The sequence below is a fragment of the Stegastes partitus genome, unplaced genomic scaffold, assembly GCF_000690725.1.
Source record: "Stegastes partitus isolate 25-593 unplaced genomic scaffold, Stegastes_partitus-1.0.2 Scaffold164, whole genome shotgun sequence".
Taxonomy (NCBI): domain Eukaryota; kingdom Metazoa; phylum Chordata; class Actinopteri; family Pomacentridae; genus Stegastes; species Stegastes partitus.
The window spans coordinates 194,386-214,455 of record NW_007577895.1 but is presented as its reverse complement, the minus strand read 5'-3'; the positions used below and the strand labels follow the sequence as shown (position 1 = coordinate 214,455).

Here is a 20,070-nt window from a genome sequence, read left to right as displayed (position 1 = left end):
TTATGCCTCACAAAAAATTGCCTGCATCAGCTTTGTTAAAATATATGGTTGGACTTTGGCATTATGAGAGTCCATGAAGCTGATTTTCTAAGTCAAATATGTTGTATCCAAAGCCTGCACAACTGTCAGGCCTGTGATCAAACTGTGGCTAAATAAATAAGGTGACAGGAAACAGTTGTGAGCAGTATCTCATCCAGCCCAGTAGGTTAGTAGGTCATTGGCTCCAAAGTTAGTTCATTGAGTCCAGCCCAGTATGGAGATCCTGTGTTTTCTCCCGACGTGGCTCCAGAGCAGCTGACGCTTCCTGCCGGAGACACTCAGAGAGAAGAGAGAGACCGGCAGCAGAGGAGGAACAAGCGAGCGCTGACAGAAATCGTAGCCATATGTGTTTTTCGCGAGGTCATTGCTCTGCATCTGGAGGAGGGCGACTGAATGAATACATCTTCCTACTAATGTAGATTCTCTGGAGGAATGCCAACGCAGCATGGAGAGACACTGACATGTGGGCGCCTGACTTCTCCAGATGTTTTCTGCAGCTGCGTGACCCGCTGCTTTGTGTGCGCTCGTGTGTTTGTGTATCGGCGTCTGCGCTTTTGAGTGGACTGAGAGGATTGTGTCTGTCTCAGCTGATCTTCATTTATAAACAGCAGTAAATCACCTGAGACACTCGTCCCTCTGCTCCCATCCGTAAAATCACAGCAGCCAAATTAAAAAAAGAAAAAGATCTTACATGCAACCATATGGTTTTCCCATGTTTCATATTGAAAGTATTATGTAGAACTTGTGTTTATTAGTATGTTTTAAGACTCAAAAGACTAGGGATTTATTAACGACAATGTCTGCAAAGAGAGTATGCTGCGACAGGCTGACAGAATGACAGCAGGATCACTGATGTGTATTGATTCCTTTATGCTGTTCGGATGGAACCATCAGTCGTGCCTCTTGTTTTCCCAGGGGACTGATTTCTCTGAACGCAAGCGTCAGCTACCTGATAGAGCCTCTTCCTACTTCCGCGGATGCTCAGCAACATGCAGTGTTCAGAGCCGAGAGCCTCCACCTACCCGGGGGTAGCTGCCTCCATCACCATGGCAACAGTGAGCACGAGGACAGGCTTAATGACTTCTTCCATGGAATGATGTCACCGCGGAGGGTGAGTTCAGGCAGGACAAACGGCAACACCCTCCCGGATGTGCTTTGCAAGCTCTGCACTAAGTGTGAGGATGTTAGCCCTGCATTTAATTTCTTTCTGTTGAGCTGCTCTGTTTCCATTTTCAGGAGAAAAGGGAACTAAATCAAAATATGAAGTATGTGGAGCTTCTGATAGTGGCGGACAAGGCCGAGGTGAGGATACAGTTGTGTGACATCAGAAGTGTGAGCGGAATTGATTATCACAAGATCAGGATGGGAAGATGGCATCATTTATAGTTACACTATATATAGTTTTATTTATGCATATGGTATGTTTCTACCTTTTACAGCTGCTAATAAACTTAAATATAAAGAACGTACTCAGGAAATTGCACCTACCATCTGCATTTAGACACAGCTGATGTAAATATAAAGCCCAGATTCACATCCTGTCGTTATTTAAAGTGTGAGAAGTCCCCCTTTTTGGGTAGGCAGGAAAGAAACTGTAGGTGTGTTTGGTTGTCTAACTCTGTGGATTATGTTGCTTGCAGTTTGAGAAGCACGAAAGCGATCTCGAGAAGACCAAACTAAAATTACTAGAAGCTGCCAACTTGGTTGACAAGGTAACATCTGGTGTGAAACGTCAAAACCACACACTGGCTTTCATCACACCTATTTTTAGTCATGACTAATGAATTTCTGCCCTCTGTTTTTGTCCATGCCAACAGTACTACAAGGCTTTGAGTATTCGCGTGGCGTTAATCGGTCTAGAGGTTTGGACCAGCCAGGACATGATCAGCGTGTCTGATAACCCACACGGCACCCTGGCAGCGTTCCTGTCTTGGAGACGCAAACAGCTCCACGCTCTCCCCAACGACAACGCTCAGCTTATCACGTCAGTCACTCTTCTTTCATCTCCCAGTAGCCTTCCCGTTTGTCATTCTTCCCCCTCCTCCTGTTTCCTTTAAACCCCCTCAGTCCCGTGGGGAAGATCGCTCAGTTGGTTCAATCTTCATTGTGTAAGACAATAATGGACACCAGTGGTATCCCAGTGGGCTGTTGTCCAATTGGAACTAATTACAAGTGCTGCTTCTTGTCTCCAGGGGGAGGCCGTTCCAGGGCACCACCATCGGGCTGGCACCTCTCAAAGCCATGTGCTCCGACTACCAGTCTGGCGGAGTGAACACGGTGAGAGACGTAAACAAACAGTAATTCTCCTTCATGTGCATGTTGAGCTTTTTGTGTAAATCAAGATAGTCTGTCCAGCAAGAATTATCCACTTGCAATCTGATAGTTAGTGGAAATATGGTCACATAAGGCTGTTTAATTTAGGTTTTTGGATTTTTTAAAATTCCTTTACCACATGAGTGTGCATCTTATGATAGCAAAATGCATTGATTTGTTCTAATTTTAAAGTCATCTTTAGGACTCACCTCACTCCTCTGTTGAACAGGACCACTCAGATTTAGCAGTCGGTGTTGCTGCCACCATGGCACACGAGATGGGCCACAACTTCGGTATGAGTCACGACATTGCAGGCTGCTGCCAGGCGAAAGCAGAAGACGGAGGCTGTATTATGGCTGCTGCTACTGGGTAATATACACTAATTCAGGGATGCATGATATATCGGCGACCACATCGGTATCGGCCGATATTAGTGTTTTTTTTCCCATATATCGGTATCGGTCTGATGAACAAATTTAGCAGGTGACTGTCTAACACAGGGGTGTCGAATCCTGGTCCTCGAGGGCCGCAATCCTGCATGTTTTAGATGTTTCCCTCTTCCAACACACCTGATTCAAATGATCAGCTCATCATCAAGCTCTGCAGAAGCCTGATAATGATCCTGATTATTTGAATCAGGTGTGTTGGAAGAGGGAAACATCTAAAACATGCAGGATTGCGGCCCTCGAGGACCAGGATTCGACACCCGTGGTCTAACATTAGCGCCTTCGTCTCTACATTTGATACTGCTGCTATTTCACAGATGTTTTTACATGGTTCTGGACTTGAATGTTAAATTTATTCAAATATGATTTACTTTTGTTACGTAATAAGAAGACTATGTGATCTAATTTGGTATGGGCTTCTTTTGAATAGTTTTCACGTTCTCACAGTGCTTATTTATACTCATTTTTCAGTGTGAACAAAAATTGAAGATTGACATTGGTAATATCGGTTATCAGCGATATCAGAAATCTAAGTATCGGATATCGGTATCGTCCAGAAATTTTAATATCGAGCATCCCTACACTAATTCCTTGCATGAAGATAATTACAGTCTCAAGATAAACTATGAATCTGAAACATGAAATTTGACTTGATTTGATTCATATCAGTGATCCTTCCCTTCCTCTGCTCAGGCATCCATTTCCACGCCTCTTTAATGCTTGTAACATGAAGGAGCTGAAGAGCTACCTGAGCTCCGGAGGAGGCAAGTGTCTCTTCAACTTGCCAAACACCAGAGCCATGTACGGAGGGCAGCGCTGCGGTAACGGCTACCTGGAGGATGGAGAAGAATGTGACTGTGGAGAAGAAGAGGTCAGTGTTTGTCTGTGTGCAGTGTTTGGCTGTTTTTATCAGGACTCTACACTCTACCGCTCTGTCTGTACAGGAGTGCACCAGTCCCTGCTGCAACGCCAACAACTGCACCCTGAAAGCCGGAGCTGAGTGCGCCCATGGAGTCTGCTGTCAGGACTGCAAGGTAGAATCTGATGTTGGCGCTCATGCAGACAAAAATCACCAAAATCCTACCTCCTATAAATCTCCTGTGCCTGTCCTAACCAGGAGATTGTTTGTCTGCTTCTGTTTTAAATAGAATAAGGCACACTGTTACCTTTACTTGATCTAACTGTAATTAACTCAGTCTGATATATTGCACTTGTGGGACAATAGCAACACTAAAGTAACAATTATTTTTGGCAATATGTTTTCCTGACATAAAAATGAAACCATCTGGGCTGATATAGTGCTAAATCACCCCACACCAACCTTTAACGCTCCTTTTTTTACATAATAAACAGGAATACAATACTTCCTTTTCTCTCCCCCTCTCCTGCTCTCTCGCTGTGAAGCTGAAGAGCCCAGGTGTGCTGTGCCGCGCTCCCTCGGGGCCGTGTGACCTGCCCGAGTACTGTGACGGAAAGGCAGAGTCTTGTCCTGCTAACTTTTACTTGGTGGACGGCTCAGCGTGTGCAGGTGGGCAGGCGTACTGCTACACCGGCATGTGTCTGACCCTGGAGCAGCAGTGTCGCTCCCTCTGGGGACGAGGTGGGTAAACTGGATGCACAACAGCTGCAAATCTGTGGCTCCAAAATGGGATATAACCTCCATTTGTATTCACATGTGGCATATATTTTGTACTATAGGTAGGTAGGTAGTATACTTAGCTTCAGGTTTATTGGGTATGTCTGTCCTTACCTGCACCATATATTAGCGTTATTGGTAACATATATATATATAATGTTGACCATTGAACAGTTTCACATTACATTTTCCAAGCTGTTAAATTCTCATTGGCTCAAATGCAGACTGAGTGAAAACTCTGCTGCTGTATTTTGAATATTTGACAAACTGCACATCATTCATTAGCACAAAACCTCACGATTAAAGCCACGTAAACGCTTTTAGGACACCAAGACCTCGGCAAAAATAGTTCCTCACTTTGTAGTAAAAATGTCTGCATGGAAAAACCGTAGCTTCCTACCTTTTCTGTCACGCTCATACTTGTTGAATTACTGTGTGCTGCCCACTGTTCTGGAGTCCAATGAGCAAAATGCCTCCAAGCCTTTAGTCTTCTTGGTAAAAACGGGGGTGAATGTTAAAGGGGTTAAATAGTCAGCGTTTGAAGCAGAGAGCCTGGATGGAGTTAAAGACGAGTCCTCAGTGGCTCACAGGATTAGGGATTGTTATTGGACAGCGTCCATATTCATGGTGCGACCGAGCTTTCCTGGAGAGCCTTTGTAGTACCTCAGGAGCCACATAGAACCATAAGGGATGCCATCTGGTCTCCATCAGGTGGTCACATAACACACTGTGCATGCATTCATGTGTGTGTGTTACTGTGTGTGGATGCATTTATATATTTCTTTGCATTTTCTTTCTTCAAACCACAGATGGCCGTCCGGCCCCTGACCTGTGCTTTAAGAAGGTAAACGAAGCCGGAGACATGTACGGGAACTGTGGCAAAGATCTGCAGGGAAAATACAGGAGCTGCAAGGAGAGGTGACGACCAGAACTCTCAGACACGCTCTCTGTTCACTTGTATTTACTTCTCCCTCATTTCAAGTGCGTCTGTATTTCCTTACGTGGCAGGGATGCTACATGTGGGAAGATCCAGTGTTTGGCTTCTGCCGCTAAGCCCATTGAGAACAACGCAGTTCGCATAGAAACCACAGTCAGTGTGGGCAGCAGGAAATTCCAATGTCTGGGGACGCACGTGTACAAGCTTGGCCAGGGGGACGAGGAGCCACAGACCGACACTCTGGATCCAGGCCTGGTTATGACGGGCACCAAGTGTGGTGTGGACTCGGTGAGAGAATTCTCAGAGAAGATTTTAGAAGCATCTTTTTCATTTGCAAGCCTTTGTAATTAACATGAAGTAAATTCTGCTGCTCCTGTGAAGACGATTGATGATGTTTCCACTGGACGCTGACTAAGTTATGCTTCTCTGACCACTTCTCTAACGTCCTTCCTCTTATATTAACAGATTTGCTTTAACGGAGAGTGCCGCAATGCATCTTTTCTGAGAGCCGATGAGTGCAACGCCAAGTGCCACGGACATGGAGTGAGTTGTGTCGCAGCAGGGATGTTACTGTGACGGATTTCTCTGGACTTGTGGGAATGATTTGGCTGCTCGCCTGCAGTTATGGAAAGCTGGCAGCCTAAGCAGTGGTGCACGATCTAATAAAATCACTTGCCTAATTAAAAATAGAAACAAAAAGATCTAAAAATACCACAGCACAAATCACAGTCTGACATTTAAAAACCTTGCTTAAGGAGCATTATCAGCAAAATGTAGTTAAAGCAACGAGTAAAAGTGCCTTTTGTGCAGCAGGAAAATATTTACAGCGTTGCTCTTTAATCTAAATACAAAATGTAGCAGCAAAAACTGAAGAATTGCACCTAAGTACGAGGCCTAAGTGCCTCTGTGGTGCATTTAGTTGTGCGCCTGCATGACAGTGTGAAAAACACAAACCTAGATATTGTCATTTTAATGGTAATATATCCAAAATGTTCCACCAGCTCTGTTCTTCTCTTTCTAGCTGTGCAACAACAACCACAACTGCCACTGTGACCCGGGCTGGGCTCCTCCCCGGTGTGACCAGAAGGGGTCAGGAGGGAGCGTGGACAGTGGACCCGTCATCAGCCACAGTGAGACTCGTTTCTATGCAACAACTTGACAGATTCCCCTTTAAGAGTCACTCAGTTTTCTGACTCGTGTTTATTTTTATTCCCAAAGGCAGTCTCCTTCCAGTCCTGCTCGTTCTGCCTCTGGCTCTCTTTGTGCTTTTGGCTGCTGTTGGACTTTGGTGCTGCTACCGACACAAACTGCGCCCACTGAAAGCATCTGCTCCACCGCCAGTGCCAAAGTCAGTCATTCTAAGGCTCTGAACACTAATAATAAATATGAATGTTGGGGCTTTACTTCTGTGTCTAACTCTGTTTTAATCCTCAGCTGTTCGGTACCTATTGAGGGAAAGCCTCTGTACACAGACGATAATGTCAACGGTCACACCAACCCAACATTCTTACTGAAGAAACAAGATTCGGACAACCTGGTAATGAAGCCCACTCAGTGCACTACACAGGTGATGATGCGACTACAGTGTAAGGTCATTCAATTTCATGTTTGCGCTCTCCTACAGGGGAAGTCCTCTCCTCGCCCGAGCCCGTCCTGCCCAGCTCGGCCCAGACACGCCATCGTCCGTCCAGCAGTGAAGCCTCCTCCGATACCAGCATATGCTGCCGAGCAAAAAGAGAAAACGCCGCCGCCCGCAGCTCCTACTCAGAGACAATACTCTCCTCAGGATTACACTCCTTCTCCTTTAAAGTCTGCCCAGGCTTCTCCTCCTCCTCCTTCAGGACCTTCCCTGGATTCCAAAAACCAGCCACAGCCTTCAGCAATACCCAAACACCGACCGGACCCCCCAAGCAGACCTCCACCGCCTTGTCCTGTCAACAGACCATCAGGGGTGAATGCATTTTGGATATATTTTTATGTAAAGACAGAAACCAGCAAAATGTCTAACTTGTCATTTTTCTGTAGGAACAGCAACATGTGAAAGGCCTGCAGGTGACCGCTAACGCCCTGCAGAAAGGAAAAGCAGCTTTGGCTCCATCTGCTGGACAGAAAAAGCCAAACAGGTAAATTATTTGGCATTTATGTTTTGGTCCCCCTGATGTCTAGCTACAGAAACTCCTCAGTAACTTCTCTTTTTCTTCTTTCTAGAGCCTAAGCTTAGAGCTCAGGGAGGCACTGGGGACCACCACTTACATCCAATAATGCACTGCCTCACGCTGTCGTTTCAGCAGCTAGCTGCAAAACTGTGGCACTGTGGAATAAGATGAATACTTGACACTGTATTTACACTGATGTGCATTGTGGGGAAAATTATACGATTACCGCAAGCTACACAACGATCACAATGAGCATGTTGTAAGTCTAAGATTTAGGCTTCATCAGTGTTTTGTAAAATAGCCTTACATGTGTCGCGCTTTATTCACTTGAAGCAGCCAGAGCTGTGAATTTTTTTCTTATTTTATCGTCTGAGATATCGATGGAAATGTGAAAATGTTCGACAGCAGTGTTGATGCACTGCTCCGGGAGTATTTATTCGCAAAGCAAAGAAAAATGAATGTTTACAGTGCAGCCTATGTACCAAACACGGTGCCTCTTAAAGCGCATCAGCTATAAAGGGATATCTTATATTAAGAAAAGATGCCAGTAGTGAAGTTTCTTACGCTTCTTGTGTGTGAATAAAAATGGGATAGTAATGGGTTGGAACTGGACTAACGGTAACCAGTGAAAGCCCTTAAACGCATGCTGTAAGTATACGCTTATTGATGAGGGAAACGTGTCTGATGTGTAGCAGGAGATGTGAGGGATTTTTTTCAGTTTATACGATTTTTATTTTCATTATTTTTTTATTGTGGTGTTGCACTTGTAACAGTCATTTAGTGGCCTAAAGGTGGCTGTTAAAAAATCATATTGTCTTCACACAAAGTACCTACTAGGAGGAAGATTAAAGTGTCTTTTCTTAGTTCTCTCGCTGGCAAATCAATGATGAAATTTTCTTTATCTAAGGCAGCGTTTTAGATCATCTCACGTTAGGAGCGAAAATGAATCGTAGTTTTGTTTATGTATCAGTTCAACATCCCTAAATTGCTCCAGAAATTCTAATCATGTCGTACATATGTCCAAATATGCTACTAAAACTGATCCAGCTCCCTCTTGACCAAACTTCCGTGATGCTACACGTCTATCTGAGAAGGCCATGTTGTATGACTGCAGGTAATGTAAAGTGATCAATTTGGCTTCATCATTATTGTTGTTATTATTATAAGGTACTTCTGAAAACCTTCGTCTGTTTGACAGCTTTGGGAACTGTGATCTGTAATATGGAATCTGTAATATGAAAATACAGTGTGTCAGCTGCCATGTTTGACCTTATTATCAGACCTATGCAAACACACGGGCTGTGCAGCCCTGTGTCTGAAACTGGAACTCAAATGTCGGAAAATAAAAAGACTTTTTAACTGAGTGTGTTTTGTCAATATGTTTTATGATCTCACTAACATCTAACAGGATCCAATGGTTTCTCAGTAATAGTAGCATGAGTTGCACATTGAAACTTTTCCACCATTTATTACACAGGAGAGCTGAAGGGACTCGACCATCCAGAACTTCACATTGACAGGCAAGTAAATAACATTCATTTTCTCGTCATAATGTCGCCTGTCGGTGGTGGGATACATTAGGCAGCAAGTGAACGCTCAGTTCTTGAAGTTGATGGCTGACTTGGTGTATATTCTGGGAAATTCTGAGCTGGAGAGAACATTTCAGAGAATTTAATACAGCAAAAAGGTCTGCTTCTGGCAGAAATGCAAGAGTGTGAAAGTTGAGGTAAACAGTATTTAATTGTATTGGAACTCATGGTCAGTAAATATTTGATCAAACACTTTGATTTCAAAGGACATGCTTTCCTTTTTTTTTTAAAAATGGTTGAGATAAATAATGCTAACATGCTTAAAATAGGTGTAAAATGCACTTTCTCTATCTCTGCTACTCTTTCTTTTAATTAGCTTTTTATATATAGCAAAAATCAAATGCAGTTTAAAGTAAAGTAGAAAACACATAGGACATAAAAATAAAAATAAGAGATTCGCAGAGATGATAAAAGACACAAAAAAAATAATACAAGTAATAAAAATAAAATAATTATAGTTTTTAAATGTTTGTTGTGCATATCCATGCTTAAACTGGCCACAGTTTGACTGACAATAATCAATCACAAGCAGTCATGATACAATTATCCTAAAGATGTTATTTTATTTTTTCACAGTTGATGCATGTTGGATCTGAATGTTTTAAGCTAAACTTTTTCGTTTTAGTTTTTTTTAAATTTTATTTTATATTTTGCCCACTTGGTGGCAGCACAGCAACCGGGAAACACAACATTGACACACTGACACAAAACCACATTACCAAGTTGATAAAGCAGCACACCACAGTTTTAGGGTGTTTTATAGTGTTACGGTGACTCATGCACAAAGAGCCACATTCATGCTGTTTGGTGTTAAACCGGTGGTGCACACTGAACTGACTGCAGGTTTCTTTACAGTAAATAGCTGCTTGTTGTGTTTGAAAACTCCCTGAAGAGAGAGTGACGTAAATCAGTGTAAAACCAAAACAATGAGCTGAAAGACACTAAAACTCTTACCAGCACTATTCCTTTAATCGTTTACGAACGGATAGACAAATAGACAGCTGTCCGTCAATGCAAAGGTGTCACACTTAAATTTGTTGAGCCGTGCCTCCCCATCAGCAGTGCATGTATAAGTTTAAATGACAACCCCTCTTGCTGGAAATGTTGAAAGGTGGCTGCCCTTTAGATCTCCACATCCTTCACAGAGATGAAAGCTCTCAGATTTATTCTAATCAATAGACTGTTAAATACCAGGGCCAGGCCCCCTGAACCAGCCTATACAAAAACAACCCCCCTCTCCCCACACACACATACACTTCCTGGTTGACTCTCTGCAGACGTTAGAGCCAGGTGATCTTCCACAGGACCAAAGGGAGGTGATGGAGGCTGTGACTCAGGGGGGGAGACGAGCCATTGGAAGGCAAAGGCTTCAGCATGTGGCTTAATTGCAGCCAGTCTCTCCTGCTGAGCATAATTAGTGTTAGATAGCATGTCACTTCCTGTGGAGTTTCATTTATTAGAGATGATGATTGGCTGAGGGATGAAACGGAGGGGTGACACCCCCGCCTCCCCTCCCAGCGGGAGGGGGGAAACAGCCGGGAGGGCAGTAAAGAGAGGTTCTCACCTGCTGGAAGCTCCCCTGCCTTCTATAATGACCTAATTAAGACCGAGTTGTTTTTACACTTGTATCGGTGATTATGTCGCTGATTTCTTTTCATCGATTTCCTCTCAATCAGCCTGATTTTAGTCCTTAATAATCCTAAGGCAATCATCTGGCTCTTTATTGTCTCTTTACATTGATTGAAGTTGTTTTTTTATTAGACCTGTTCTTTGCTGCAGCAGCCTCAAGTCTAACTAATACTTCTATTAAAGGTTTTAGGAATTAAAATGTGCACACTGCTACAGTTAGAATAACAAAACATAATGTGAAATTGCTAAACTATAGTCGTGCAGTTCTCAAATTTATTCATACCCTCCTATTAAAGAAGGGAAAAAAACAGCCGTCACTGACATGAGTTAAAATTGACAAAAGTAATAATAAATAAAAATGTAAAAAAAAACAAAAAACAAAAAAACAAGCATGATGGGACCTGGGGCTGCAGGGTGGCGCAGTTGGTAGCACTGTTGCCTCACAGCAAGAAGGTCGCCTGTTCGCGTCCGGAATCTTTCTGCGTGGAGTTTGCATGTTCTCCCCGTGCAGCGTGGGTTCTCTCCGAGTTCTCTGTCTTCCTCCCACACAGTCCAAAAACATGTTGAGGTTAATTGGTGATTCTAGATTGTCCGTAGGTGTGAATGTGAGTGTGCTTGGTTGTCTGTCTCTAAGTGTAGCCCTGCGATAGACTGGTGACCTGTCCAGGGTGTCCCCTGCCTTCGCCCTAAGTCGACTGGGATAGACTCCAGCCCCCCCACGACCCTAATGAGGATTGGGTGGTGTATAGATGATGGATGGATGGATGGATGGATGATGGGACTAACTAATATTTTGTTGAACAACCCTTTGAGCCAATCACTGCAATCAAGTGTTTTCTGTAACTCTCTATCAGACTTCTGCACCTGTTGACAGGTATTCTGGCTCACTGCTCATCAGTAGAGTGCTCTAATTTGTCCCGGACAATTTAATTTTATTTTTTAATTATTCTTTTCAACCACAATTCAAAAGGGATGTCTTATTTCACCAAATTATAATTTAGCAAATTTTTATTTATTTATTTTTTTTCAGATTCTAGTTATTTGAGTGACGATTGTGAATTTTGCCTTTTCTTTAATGGAAGGTTATGAATACATTTGAGGAAGACTAAATGGTGCATTTCAGTTGGAGAGGTGTCACTTGGGAATCACTGCAACTTGCCTCTAATAAAGGTTTGTGTCACCCTTCACACCTGCACAGGTGTTTATAATCACTGTGATGACTCTATTTGTGTAGAGCAACACACACAATCACCAAAATCCACATTTTTTTGCTACGTAGTGCATATATTAGAAAATGCATGCAGTGTATAGCAGTAATTGTAAGAAGTATTCAGATCCTCTGGTGTGGAAAATGTAGCAATAAAGCAATATGAAAATACTACGATACAAGTAAAAGTCCGTTAAAATCCTGCTGAAGTAAAAGTATCGAAGTATTAGCCAACATAGGTTCAGTCTCTCTAATTGATATATTTTTATATATGATCTCAATATGTAATCAAGACTAAAGCATCAATGAGTCAGCAGCATGCTACTAATGCTGCAGGTGGAGCTCGTTTGAACTACTTTATATATAGTTTTATATACAGGGACATCAGATAAGTAGAAGATTAATGACATAGGAGAGAAAAAAGTTTGTTTTAGTTTTGGGGCTTTTTCTCTCATATTTAATTTTTGGTGAGATGTTGGATCATTTGAACATATATTAAATTACACCATGTGAAAAGTTCAGAGGAAAAAAATAAGATTTGGTGGCGTTGTTGACAAAGAAATGTGATTCAGAAGAAGCCAAAAAGGTTGGAAAACACTGGCTGAATCTCTGACAGTGATATTTTTTTTTTAAAAAAAGAAAAGAAAAAAGAAAAGTGGTATATTATCCATTGTGTGAAATCTAAAAGCAACTAAAGCTGTCAGATAAATGTAGTGGAGTTTAAAATACAATATTTCTCTCTGAAATGTGATAAAGTGGAAGTACAAAGTAGGATTCAATAGAAATACTTAAGTACAAAAAGTGCAAAACTGTACCTAAGTATTATATTTGAGTGACTGTAGTTTTACTTTTCACTGCTGCTTTGTAGTGTCATTATTCTTATAGGGGGATGAAAAAATGCCTCATCTACCTACATCTGTCAGTGGTGGTGGACAATAATGGTGACTTTATATATTCATTGTCATAAATAAGATGCTAATTTATCCAATGAGCTGCTTTATTTATTGTGAACAAGACCAGGGCATGATTTCAAACACATTCAGTGATGAATCTAACTTGTTCTGTCTGAGGTGAAGTAATAGGTGCAACAAAGCTAATTGAAGCGTGGAGAGGTGGCTGTTTAATCAGGCAGATTAAGTGAAAACAGCTGGGATGGTGTACGTAGGCTACTGTCTTTAAAAAAAAAAATACAGTGTGCAACAAAATTAAGTGAACTTAAAACACTGAAAATGCATTACTTTTTTAGTGTGCACATTATGCTGCTCCACTTTGCAGTGTATAAATGAAAGTGGATGAGCTCCCACAGCTGCACAAAAATACAGTAAATTATTAGTTGTAGTGGTGAAGCAGCTACAGAAAATGTTTTATGTTAAGTCTTGTGAAGTTTATGATTCCAAAACTGCAGTTTGATTGATGTGGTTTTTTTTTTGTAAATGATTGCACCTGTCAGTAGTGGTGCATAGTGAGCAAAGGAACTCTCAGGTGGAGGTGTGGTCACGTTCCTGCACTAATCAGGCAAAACGAGGTTGTGCTGGTGTGCCATGCAGAAGCTTTAAAAGGCGTTTAATTTGTCTCAGATATGGGAGAGTGTGGTTTGTAACGCTTCCCCGCCAGCGATTAGCAGTTCCTCTTGAATCCCACAAATGCACATTTACATGCCCATTTATCAGAGTAAATGCCAGAGCCAGAGGTGTCCCGATTAAAGGCTGGAAGTAATGCCACTTAATGTATTTAAACAACTATCATTAGGGCTCAGTCACAGTGTTTTTGTGGTATTGCTTTACATAATGTCTCTGGTTTAACAGTGAAGGTTAAAATGTCGGTCCAATAATGAGTGCATAGCTTTCTTGCCTTCGGTGTTCATGGCCAGGTCACTACCCCTGGGACTGATGGTGGGTTATATAGTTAAGTGTTGCTCTGATTGAGGTACTTGCCTCTGGCGATAAAAGGTCAACATAAATGATTAATGAGAGGAAAATGTCATAAGGGAGGGGAGAGAGGAGAAAAAAAAAGAGGTGTTAGGCAACTATAGGATGACTACATCCTAAATTTTCTTCTGTTTTCCTTTTGCTTTTTACAGACATTTTATAACTTAAATGCATGTGAAATTGGGAGTGCAGGTCCTTCACGGGAGAGAACAGGAGATTTATTTCCAAATGGGATGGAATATTCACCGCAGGCGGGTTGCTTTTACAGCAGACAGACAAATCGATCTTAGCTCAGCTGAGGCACAATTTCCACTCATGGTGTTTATCCCTTTAACTGCGAGGTTTTGACCTATCATGTGTATTCAGATCAATGAGAGGAGAATTCCTTATGAGACTCACACAGAGGTGAGTCCGCTGAAACTACAGCCCAGTTCACACAAAAGCTCCTCTCCTCTAATTGGAACCCTTGGTAATACTGAGGAATGCCCTTTTGAAAACACACTTAATGACCGCATGTCAGCAGGAGACGTGTGTGATCTGTTCTATTAAGACTCACTGATTTATTCAATCACAACTATATTCAAGAGTGACCTGAATCACATCACACATCTGTGCTGCTGTCGTCTGTTTGTATTTTTCTTCTGTTGATCCAAAAAAAATGTCGACAATCACACTCCGGTGACTATTTGACATGTATCTTTATTGTAAACATTTGTCATGCAGATGCACAAGAATTACAAAATGATCTCTGCCACTGAAAAATGAAAGTAAATACAGACTTTGTCACTTTAAAAAAAAAAGCCTACTTCTACATTACTTTCATATATCCAGAGGGCATATGCAAACAATTATACCAACATAGCATTACCGACAACCTCCAATTTAGATGTCAAAAAGGGGGCAGTATTATATCAAGATATGCAATTTATTATACTGATTCATTATGACATACTGAATAAATATAGAGAAATAAATCTACTGTACTATTTACATGGTCGTCCCTATCAGTAGCTTTAACTTACTGCCAGCAAACTTCAATTTACACTAATTATAATCTCTACCTCCTCCATCATGCAACAAAAAGACATCATTGCTATCATTCTGACAGTACCTCTCTTACCTTGGAACAACATCATAAACACACTTGACAGAATACCAATGATTTACGCTGCAGCAGTCCGTTCAGCTGCGGTCAGTCGATGATCAGCTGGGAAGGTGGTTCTTATTTTTTCTCCTCTTTGTTCTGGTGCTCCCACGGCACGGGATCGTTTTCATCCGTGTGTGATCCGCTCTCCCTCTCGTGCCAGAACTGCTCCACATCAGGCAAGACAATCCCATCTTTGAGGCTCACCCTGTCTGCCTCCCTCCCTCCTCTTCCTCCGCCTTGCTCCTGCTGGGGCTGAGCCTCTCTCTGGCTGAAGCTCGACTGCAGGCTGCTCTCCCCCCTCAGCTGGCCCGAGGTCTCCGGTCGGGGACAAGGGGACCGGAGGCTGGTGGGGTTGTGGGGTCCCGGCTTTGGCTTGGACGGAGGTTGTTTGCGCAGGGTGAGGCGCCTCCACAGCCCCCTGTAACCCTCTCTGAACTCCTCAGAGAGGGAGAGCACTATGAGGGGGTTCACCAACGACAGGGAGAAGGTGAGCAGCTGGGAAGAGAGGGTCAGAAGAAGGGGAGGAGAAGAGACGAGGGGCTGAGCCCCTTCAATTTCTTTCTCTGCTATGTGACGCTCCCAAACCCACACCACCCACTGAGGAAGCCAGAGGATAGCCATGGCCACAGTGAGGCTAAAAAGCATTAAAGTGAGCCTCCTGGATCTGATCTGTGTACGCAGATTCTGAGTCTTACTGGAGCGCCGCTGGCATTGGCCGTAAGCTTTCCAGAAATACATCAGGGCGAAGCTGAGCGGAGCGCAGTAGACCCCCAGAGGGTATGCTTTTACATACACAGACATGAAATCCTTGGCTTCAGGAGGAACCACGAGCACACACACCAGCCCGCGGATCTCCCTCTGCAGCCTCGCAAACAGCCAGTGAGGGATGGTGACAGAGCAGGCTGACAGCCAGATGAAGAAGAGCACCACCAGGATGGAGCCCAGGTGGATGCTCACCTGCTTGGTGGGGTTTGACACGTAGCGGTAGCAGGCTTTGGCCATGATTGCCACTGTGAAGCTCTTCGCCGCCATGCAGGACTGGAGGAACCAGTCAGCCGTCTTGCACACCACCCAGCCCAGATTCCAGCTCGCCTTGGAGAAGGAGGCAGCCCTGAATGGCACCGTAAACATCAGCACCAGCCCGTCAGCAAACATCAGGTTGAAGATGAGGGAGTTGATGAGGGACAGTTTGCCTTTATGTGCATTTGAGAACAAGATGACCATCGCGGTGAGATTACAAGCCGCACCCAAGACGCAGATGACTCCCAGGATCGCCGGCATCAGGACCCTGAGCTCACCGGGGTCCAGGTGCTGGAAAGAGCCATGTTCATTGAAAGACCACCTGTCGATGGAGCTGTTCACCACAGTCGCATTGTTCCCGCTCATCTTATCCATCGTTTCCAGAAAAACGTGCAAAGAAAATCTGTGTAACGTCAATGGCAGCCAGGAGATTAAAAAAAAACAAGAAGGTTCTAAAGTAGAAGAACGTCCAAAAACAGAAGTGCTGCTCTAAAGACAGATTTGGCAAAATATGTTTCGGAATGTAAGCGTGTTAAAATAATCGCATCAGAGAAGATATTGATTGACAATTAGTGATCACAGTGGAACTTCTGTCTGTCCCCTGGTTTATCCTGAGACGCAATGATGCAGCTTCTGCGGCTAGTTATAAAGATGCTGCTTGATTGACAGCTGCTGTCCCCAGCTGGCAAAATGTGCGTCGACTACACCCTCATGGGGCCAATTAGGAAAAAAAAAACTCTGCATAATGTGCTCAGATGAATATATTGGCTTTCTAATTTGTGTAAGTGATTGTGAATTAATGGTCATTACATTAAGGTTTTCTGAGCAGTAATTGGATGATTTAAATGAAATTAAAGAAGCACTAATGTCTAACTTGATGAGGGATCTTTGATTCTGGCATGAACCAGTGCACAAAAGCCATTTTAGCATTTGGTGAAGAACAGGACAGTAAAGCAAGCCAGATGGATTTTGACATTTGTATTTGTTGTGTTTCATTTGTCATTTGTAGGACAACAAATTATAAAATGCTATGTTATGAATAAACATAAGTAGCACAAAGAAACTGAGGAAACGATGACAGGGGTTAGTAATTAGAAATCATCCACTAGCTCTCTCCAGATGTTGAAAATCATGTTTTTTCTCTTTTTTTGTAACCACCAGACTGCCTCTACTTGTTTCACTCGTTGTCCACATGAGGGCGACATTACACCACAAGCAGCGTTGGTTATAGTCAAACATGCAACTCAGGCAAGATTCAGCAGCTATCCAACAGAGGAGGTCCACCAGTGCAGGATTTGAACTTGCACATCTTTATTCTTTTTTATTCAAAGAAAGTCCAGTAAGCATAAAGACTGCATGGTAATTCATTGCATTTCAATACATTCTGAGCTATAAAAGGTTTTTTTTTCTTTTTCTTCTTTCAATTAGAAGTGTCACAAAGGAGGTTGTTTAGAAGACATTACTGTTTAAAGGAATCACACTTAATTATTCCCTGATTTCACAGAGTTCAGTTAGACCTTTGACTGCTTTGCTTTATGGGAGTTGGCTCTAATCTGAGACGAGTGACGACCTCCGAACCGATCGGAGTCGAAGGCTGAAAGACAACCTGCTACTGCTCCATGTTCCCCATCCTCAGCGAGAGAGGAAACATGGACAGACATTGCAGCAATCTAAAATCAAAATCTTTTTAAACTGGCTACTTTTGGAGAAAAAAAAAATGCCATAATTGCATAGCACCCCAGATGATCTGTAGATGTTCAAATAACTATATGCAGGCTTTCAGTTTCAACAGAATCAGATCCAAGGCATGCAAAAGGAGCTATGCTTGCATTGTTATGCCACGTAAATCTCGAGTTTAGGTTCAGTATTTTAGGTTTACGGTTTTGCCATCTACAGATCATTTTCAGGTCTATCCAAATTAGGTAAAAATGTGGCAAGGAGTTTTTTTTGTTCAAAGAATTTTGCAAGGGAAAGAAAAAGAATGTGGCTTTGCCGTGTCTCTTGCAAACCGATGACATCAGACTGACTGCAATGTAAGAGCAACAATTAACTTTGTACATATCACAGCGTCCTCTCCTGAGCCCACACGCATGTAACCGGTGCTATGAAGTACTCTGGACTACATCGCTTCAAGCACTTTTTTTCCACTTGGGACCTGCGTTGTCTCTTTTTTTTGTTGTTGTTTTTGTTTATGGAGAAAGAAAGAGGAAAAGAAAAAAAAAAAGGAAAGAAAAATTCCTAAGTTAACATTTCATTTGAAACATTCACACTCCCACCTTGAACTCAGTACCCTCCCTCCCCTCCCCATCCACTACATCGAACCCCCACATACCAAAAGAAGGCACCACAGCTTCTAAACAGACTCATTGACCGAGAGAAGGACTCAACAAAACAACAGCATTAAATAAAACACAGCCTGGAAGGGCTTCATTCACATTACAGACTACAGCAGTCTCACCAGGGAGACACAAAAATTGGTACTAGAAAGACTGACTGTGTTGTGTCACAGACAGAGGAAACTCTCAGTTTCTGGGGTCAAAGATTAACAGTCTCTTCCTCTTCTGTGGTTGGTCGCATTGTCCAGAACTTCACCTCAGCTGGAGGCGGCAGGGTTGATCACATGCACTGTAGCATGAGCAGATTGAAAGAGAGGGGGCACTGTTGCTACATGACAATGAGCCACCATCATGTAAGCTTGGTTTTTCTGTCTGTGTGCTCTATTTTCTGTTCAGTGTACCCACACCCGCCCTTTTCTTCAGGGTCCAGAGGGCTGCTACATCATATTATTCATGCAGCAATCCCCTTGTTGCATAAATGCACGGGATTTCGATTCTTCAGGTGTCCGCATGGCTAAATAAATTAAATTAGAAGTCAAATTATAAGAATGAAAGTCCATTCTTGATTTCAAGGAGCCTTTTCCTCGGGTTGTATCCGTTTTTTGCGCTTCCCAAAATTCATGCTGTCCACTTTCCCCGCTTCAGTCACTGGATACTCGACTCTGCGCCTCCTCGGCAGAGTGGGGGAATTCAGGACAGCAGCCCCTCACGTGTGCGGGGTCGGGGGGTCGGCAGGGGCAGACTGCGCTTTAGTTGACCTTGTCTTGGAAGATGTAGAGGTTGTTGGTGGCCGCTACAGCGATGATGTTCTCATGTGGGTGCCACGTAGTGTGAAGGATCTTCTTGCTGAAGTCGAGGCTGTCGACGCTGATCTCATCTTTACGCCGTTTCCCACCTACACACACCTGCAGGACAACAACAGGGATGAGGCGGTGTTAAGATGTGGGAGTGTTTGCAAGCTTTCAATCATAAATTAACACCGATTTCAGTGATTTTAAAGAATGTTTGGCTGTCTTTTTTGTTTTTGGTTGATTTAGCAGCAGTAATGGAAACAATTTAATATGAGAATGAGTTAGCAAATAGAGGCTTATTTACAAAGAGAGGAACACTGGAGTCTTTTATAGTATTTGGCTGAACAACCCCAATATTCACTCTCCTTTTAGGCCTGTCTTCACAAACTCTTAAGAGACATATTTAGCTCTTAAGCTGTAAAATGATGCACTATGTTCACCAGCTAGTCGCATGTATTGTCTGTCTGTTTGGTGCTGAGCAGGAGGCGTACAGTGGGTTTATCAGAGCTGTTTTGCTGATAACATCATTGAGGATGCATATTAATTAAAACAAACAGCTGAAAGATGCCAAATACTCTGTATGGAAGAACTGTTCAATTAGGTAATAATAACTTTCTGTAACACACATCTCACATACTCATTTAACCACTGAAAATGCGTATTGCTGCAGCTGTAAAGCTAGAGTATGCAATGTTTTCAAGGGCTATTTTTTGTTATATGATGAAAGTCTCTTTACATTTCAACGGCAATCGATAAATCAACAGCTGTGATAATAAAAAAAGAATGATCTGTTACCTAAGGCAGCCACAGGCCTGTAAAAAGCCAGTGCAGTGATTGCATTTAATCTGTGTGAGATGATAACTATGTACCAGCCTACCTGTGTGCATTCTGTTACA

General features: G+C 42.8%; 3 protein-coding genes across 5 annotated transcripts in view; 1 reads left to right on the top strand and 2 right to left on the bottom strand.

The window, feature by feature from the left end:
• Positions 1-8,891, top strand: part of adam19b (ADAM metallopeptidase domain 19b) — a 19,427-nt gene extending 10,536 nt beyond the window's left edge. Inside the window, exons 6-23 of one of the 2 annotated variants that reach the window (XM_008279566.1) lie at positions 955-1,150; positions 1,276-1,341; positions 1,680-1,751; positions 1,857-2,023; positions 2,232-2,316; positions 2,582-2,721; positions 3,492-3,669; positions 3,743-3,832; positions 4,203-4,398; positions 5,244-5,352; positions 5,443-5,659; positions 5,837-5,914; positions 6,393-6,501; positions 6,590-6,719; positions 6,806-6,908; positions 6,996-7,322; positions 7,397-7,494; positions 7,580-8,891. In XM_008279566.1, the coding sequence (XP_008277788.1) occupies positions 955-1,150; positions 1,276-1,341; positions 1,680-1,751; positions 1,857-2,023; positions 2,232-2,316; positions 2,582-2,721; positions 3,492-3,669; positions 3,743-3,832; positions 4,203-4,398; positions 5,244-5,352; positions 5,443-5,659; positions 5,837-5,914; positions 6,393-6,501; positions 6,590-6,719; positions 6,806-6,908; positions 6,996-7,322; positions 7,397-7,494; positions 7,580-7,586 (2,368 nt within the window). In that variant the 3' untranslated portion in view covers positions 7,587-8,891. Of the gene's footprint in view, positions 1-954; positions 1,151-1,275; positions 1,342-1,679; positions 1,752-1,856; positions 2,024-2,231; positions 2,317-2,581; positions 2,722-3,491; positions 3,670-3,742; positions 3,833-4,202; positions 4,399-5,243; positions 5,353-5,442; positions 5,660-5,836; positions 5,915-6,392; positions 6,502-6,589; positions 6,720-6,805; positions 6,909-6,995; positions 7,323-7,396; positions 7,499-7,579 lie in introns of those variants that run through there. The other variant, XM_008279567.1, reaches the window with a different exon arrangement.
• Positions 8,892-15,102: 6,211 nt separating this feature from the next.
• gpr151 (G protein-coupled receptor 151) lies at positions 15,103-16,422 on the bottom strand. The gene has a single exon (XM_008279565.1). It carries the CDS (start codon positions 16,420-16,422, stop codon positions 15,103-15,105), a length of 1,320 nt encoding a protein of 439 aa, XP_008277787.1.
• A 2,198-nt stretch (positions 16,423-18,620) lies between these two features.
• Positions 18,621-20,070, bottom strand: part of ppp2r2ba (protein phosphatase 2, regulatory subunit B, beta a) — a 43,657-nt gene continuing 42,207 nt past the window's right edge. For both annotated transcript variants that reach the window (XM_008279563.1, XM_008279564.1), the window contains exon 10: positions 18,621-19,288. In XM_008279563.1, coding sequence (XP_008277785.1) covers positions 19,133-19,288 — 156 coding nt within the window. In that variant the 3' untranslated portion in view covers positions 18,621-19,132. The remainder of the gene's footprint in view (positions 19,289-20,070) is intronic.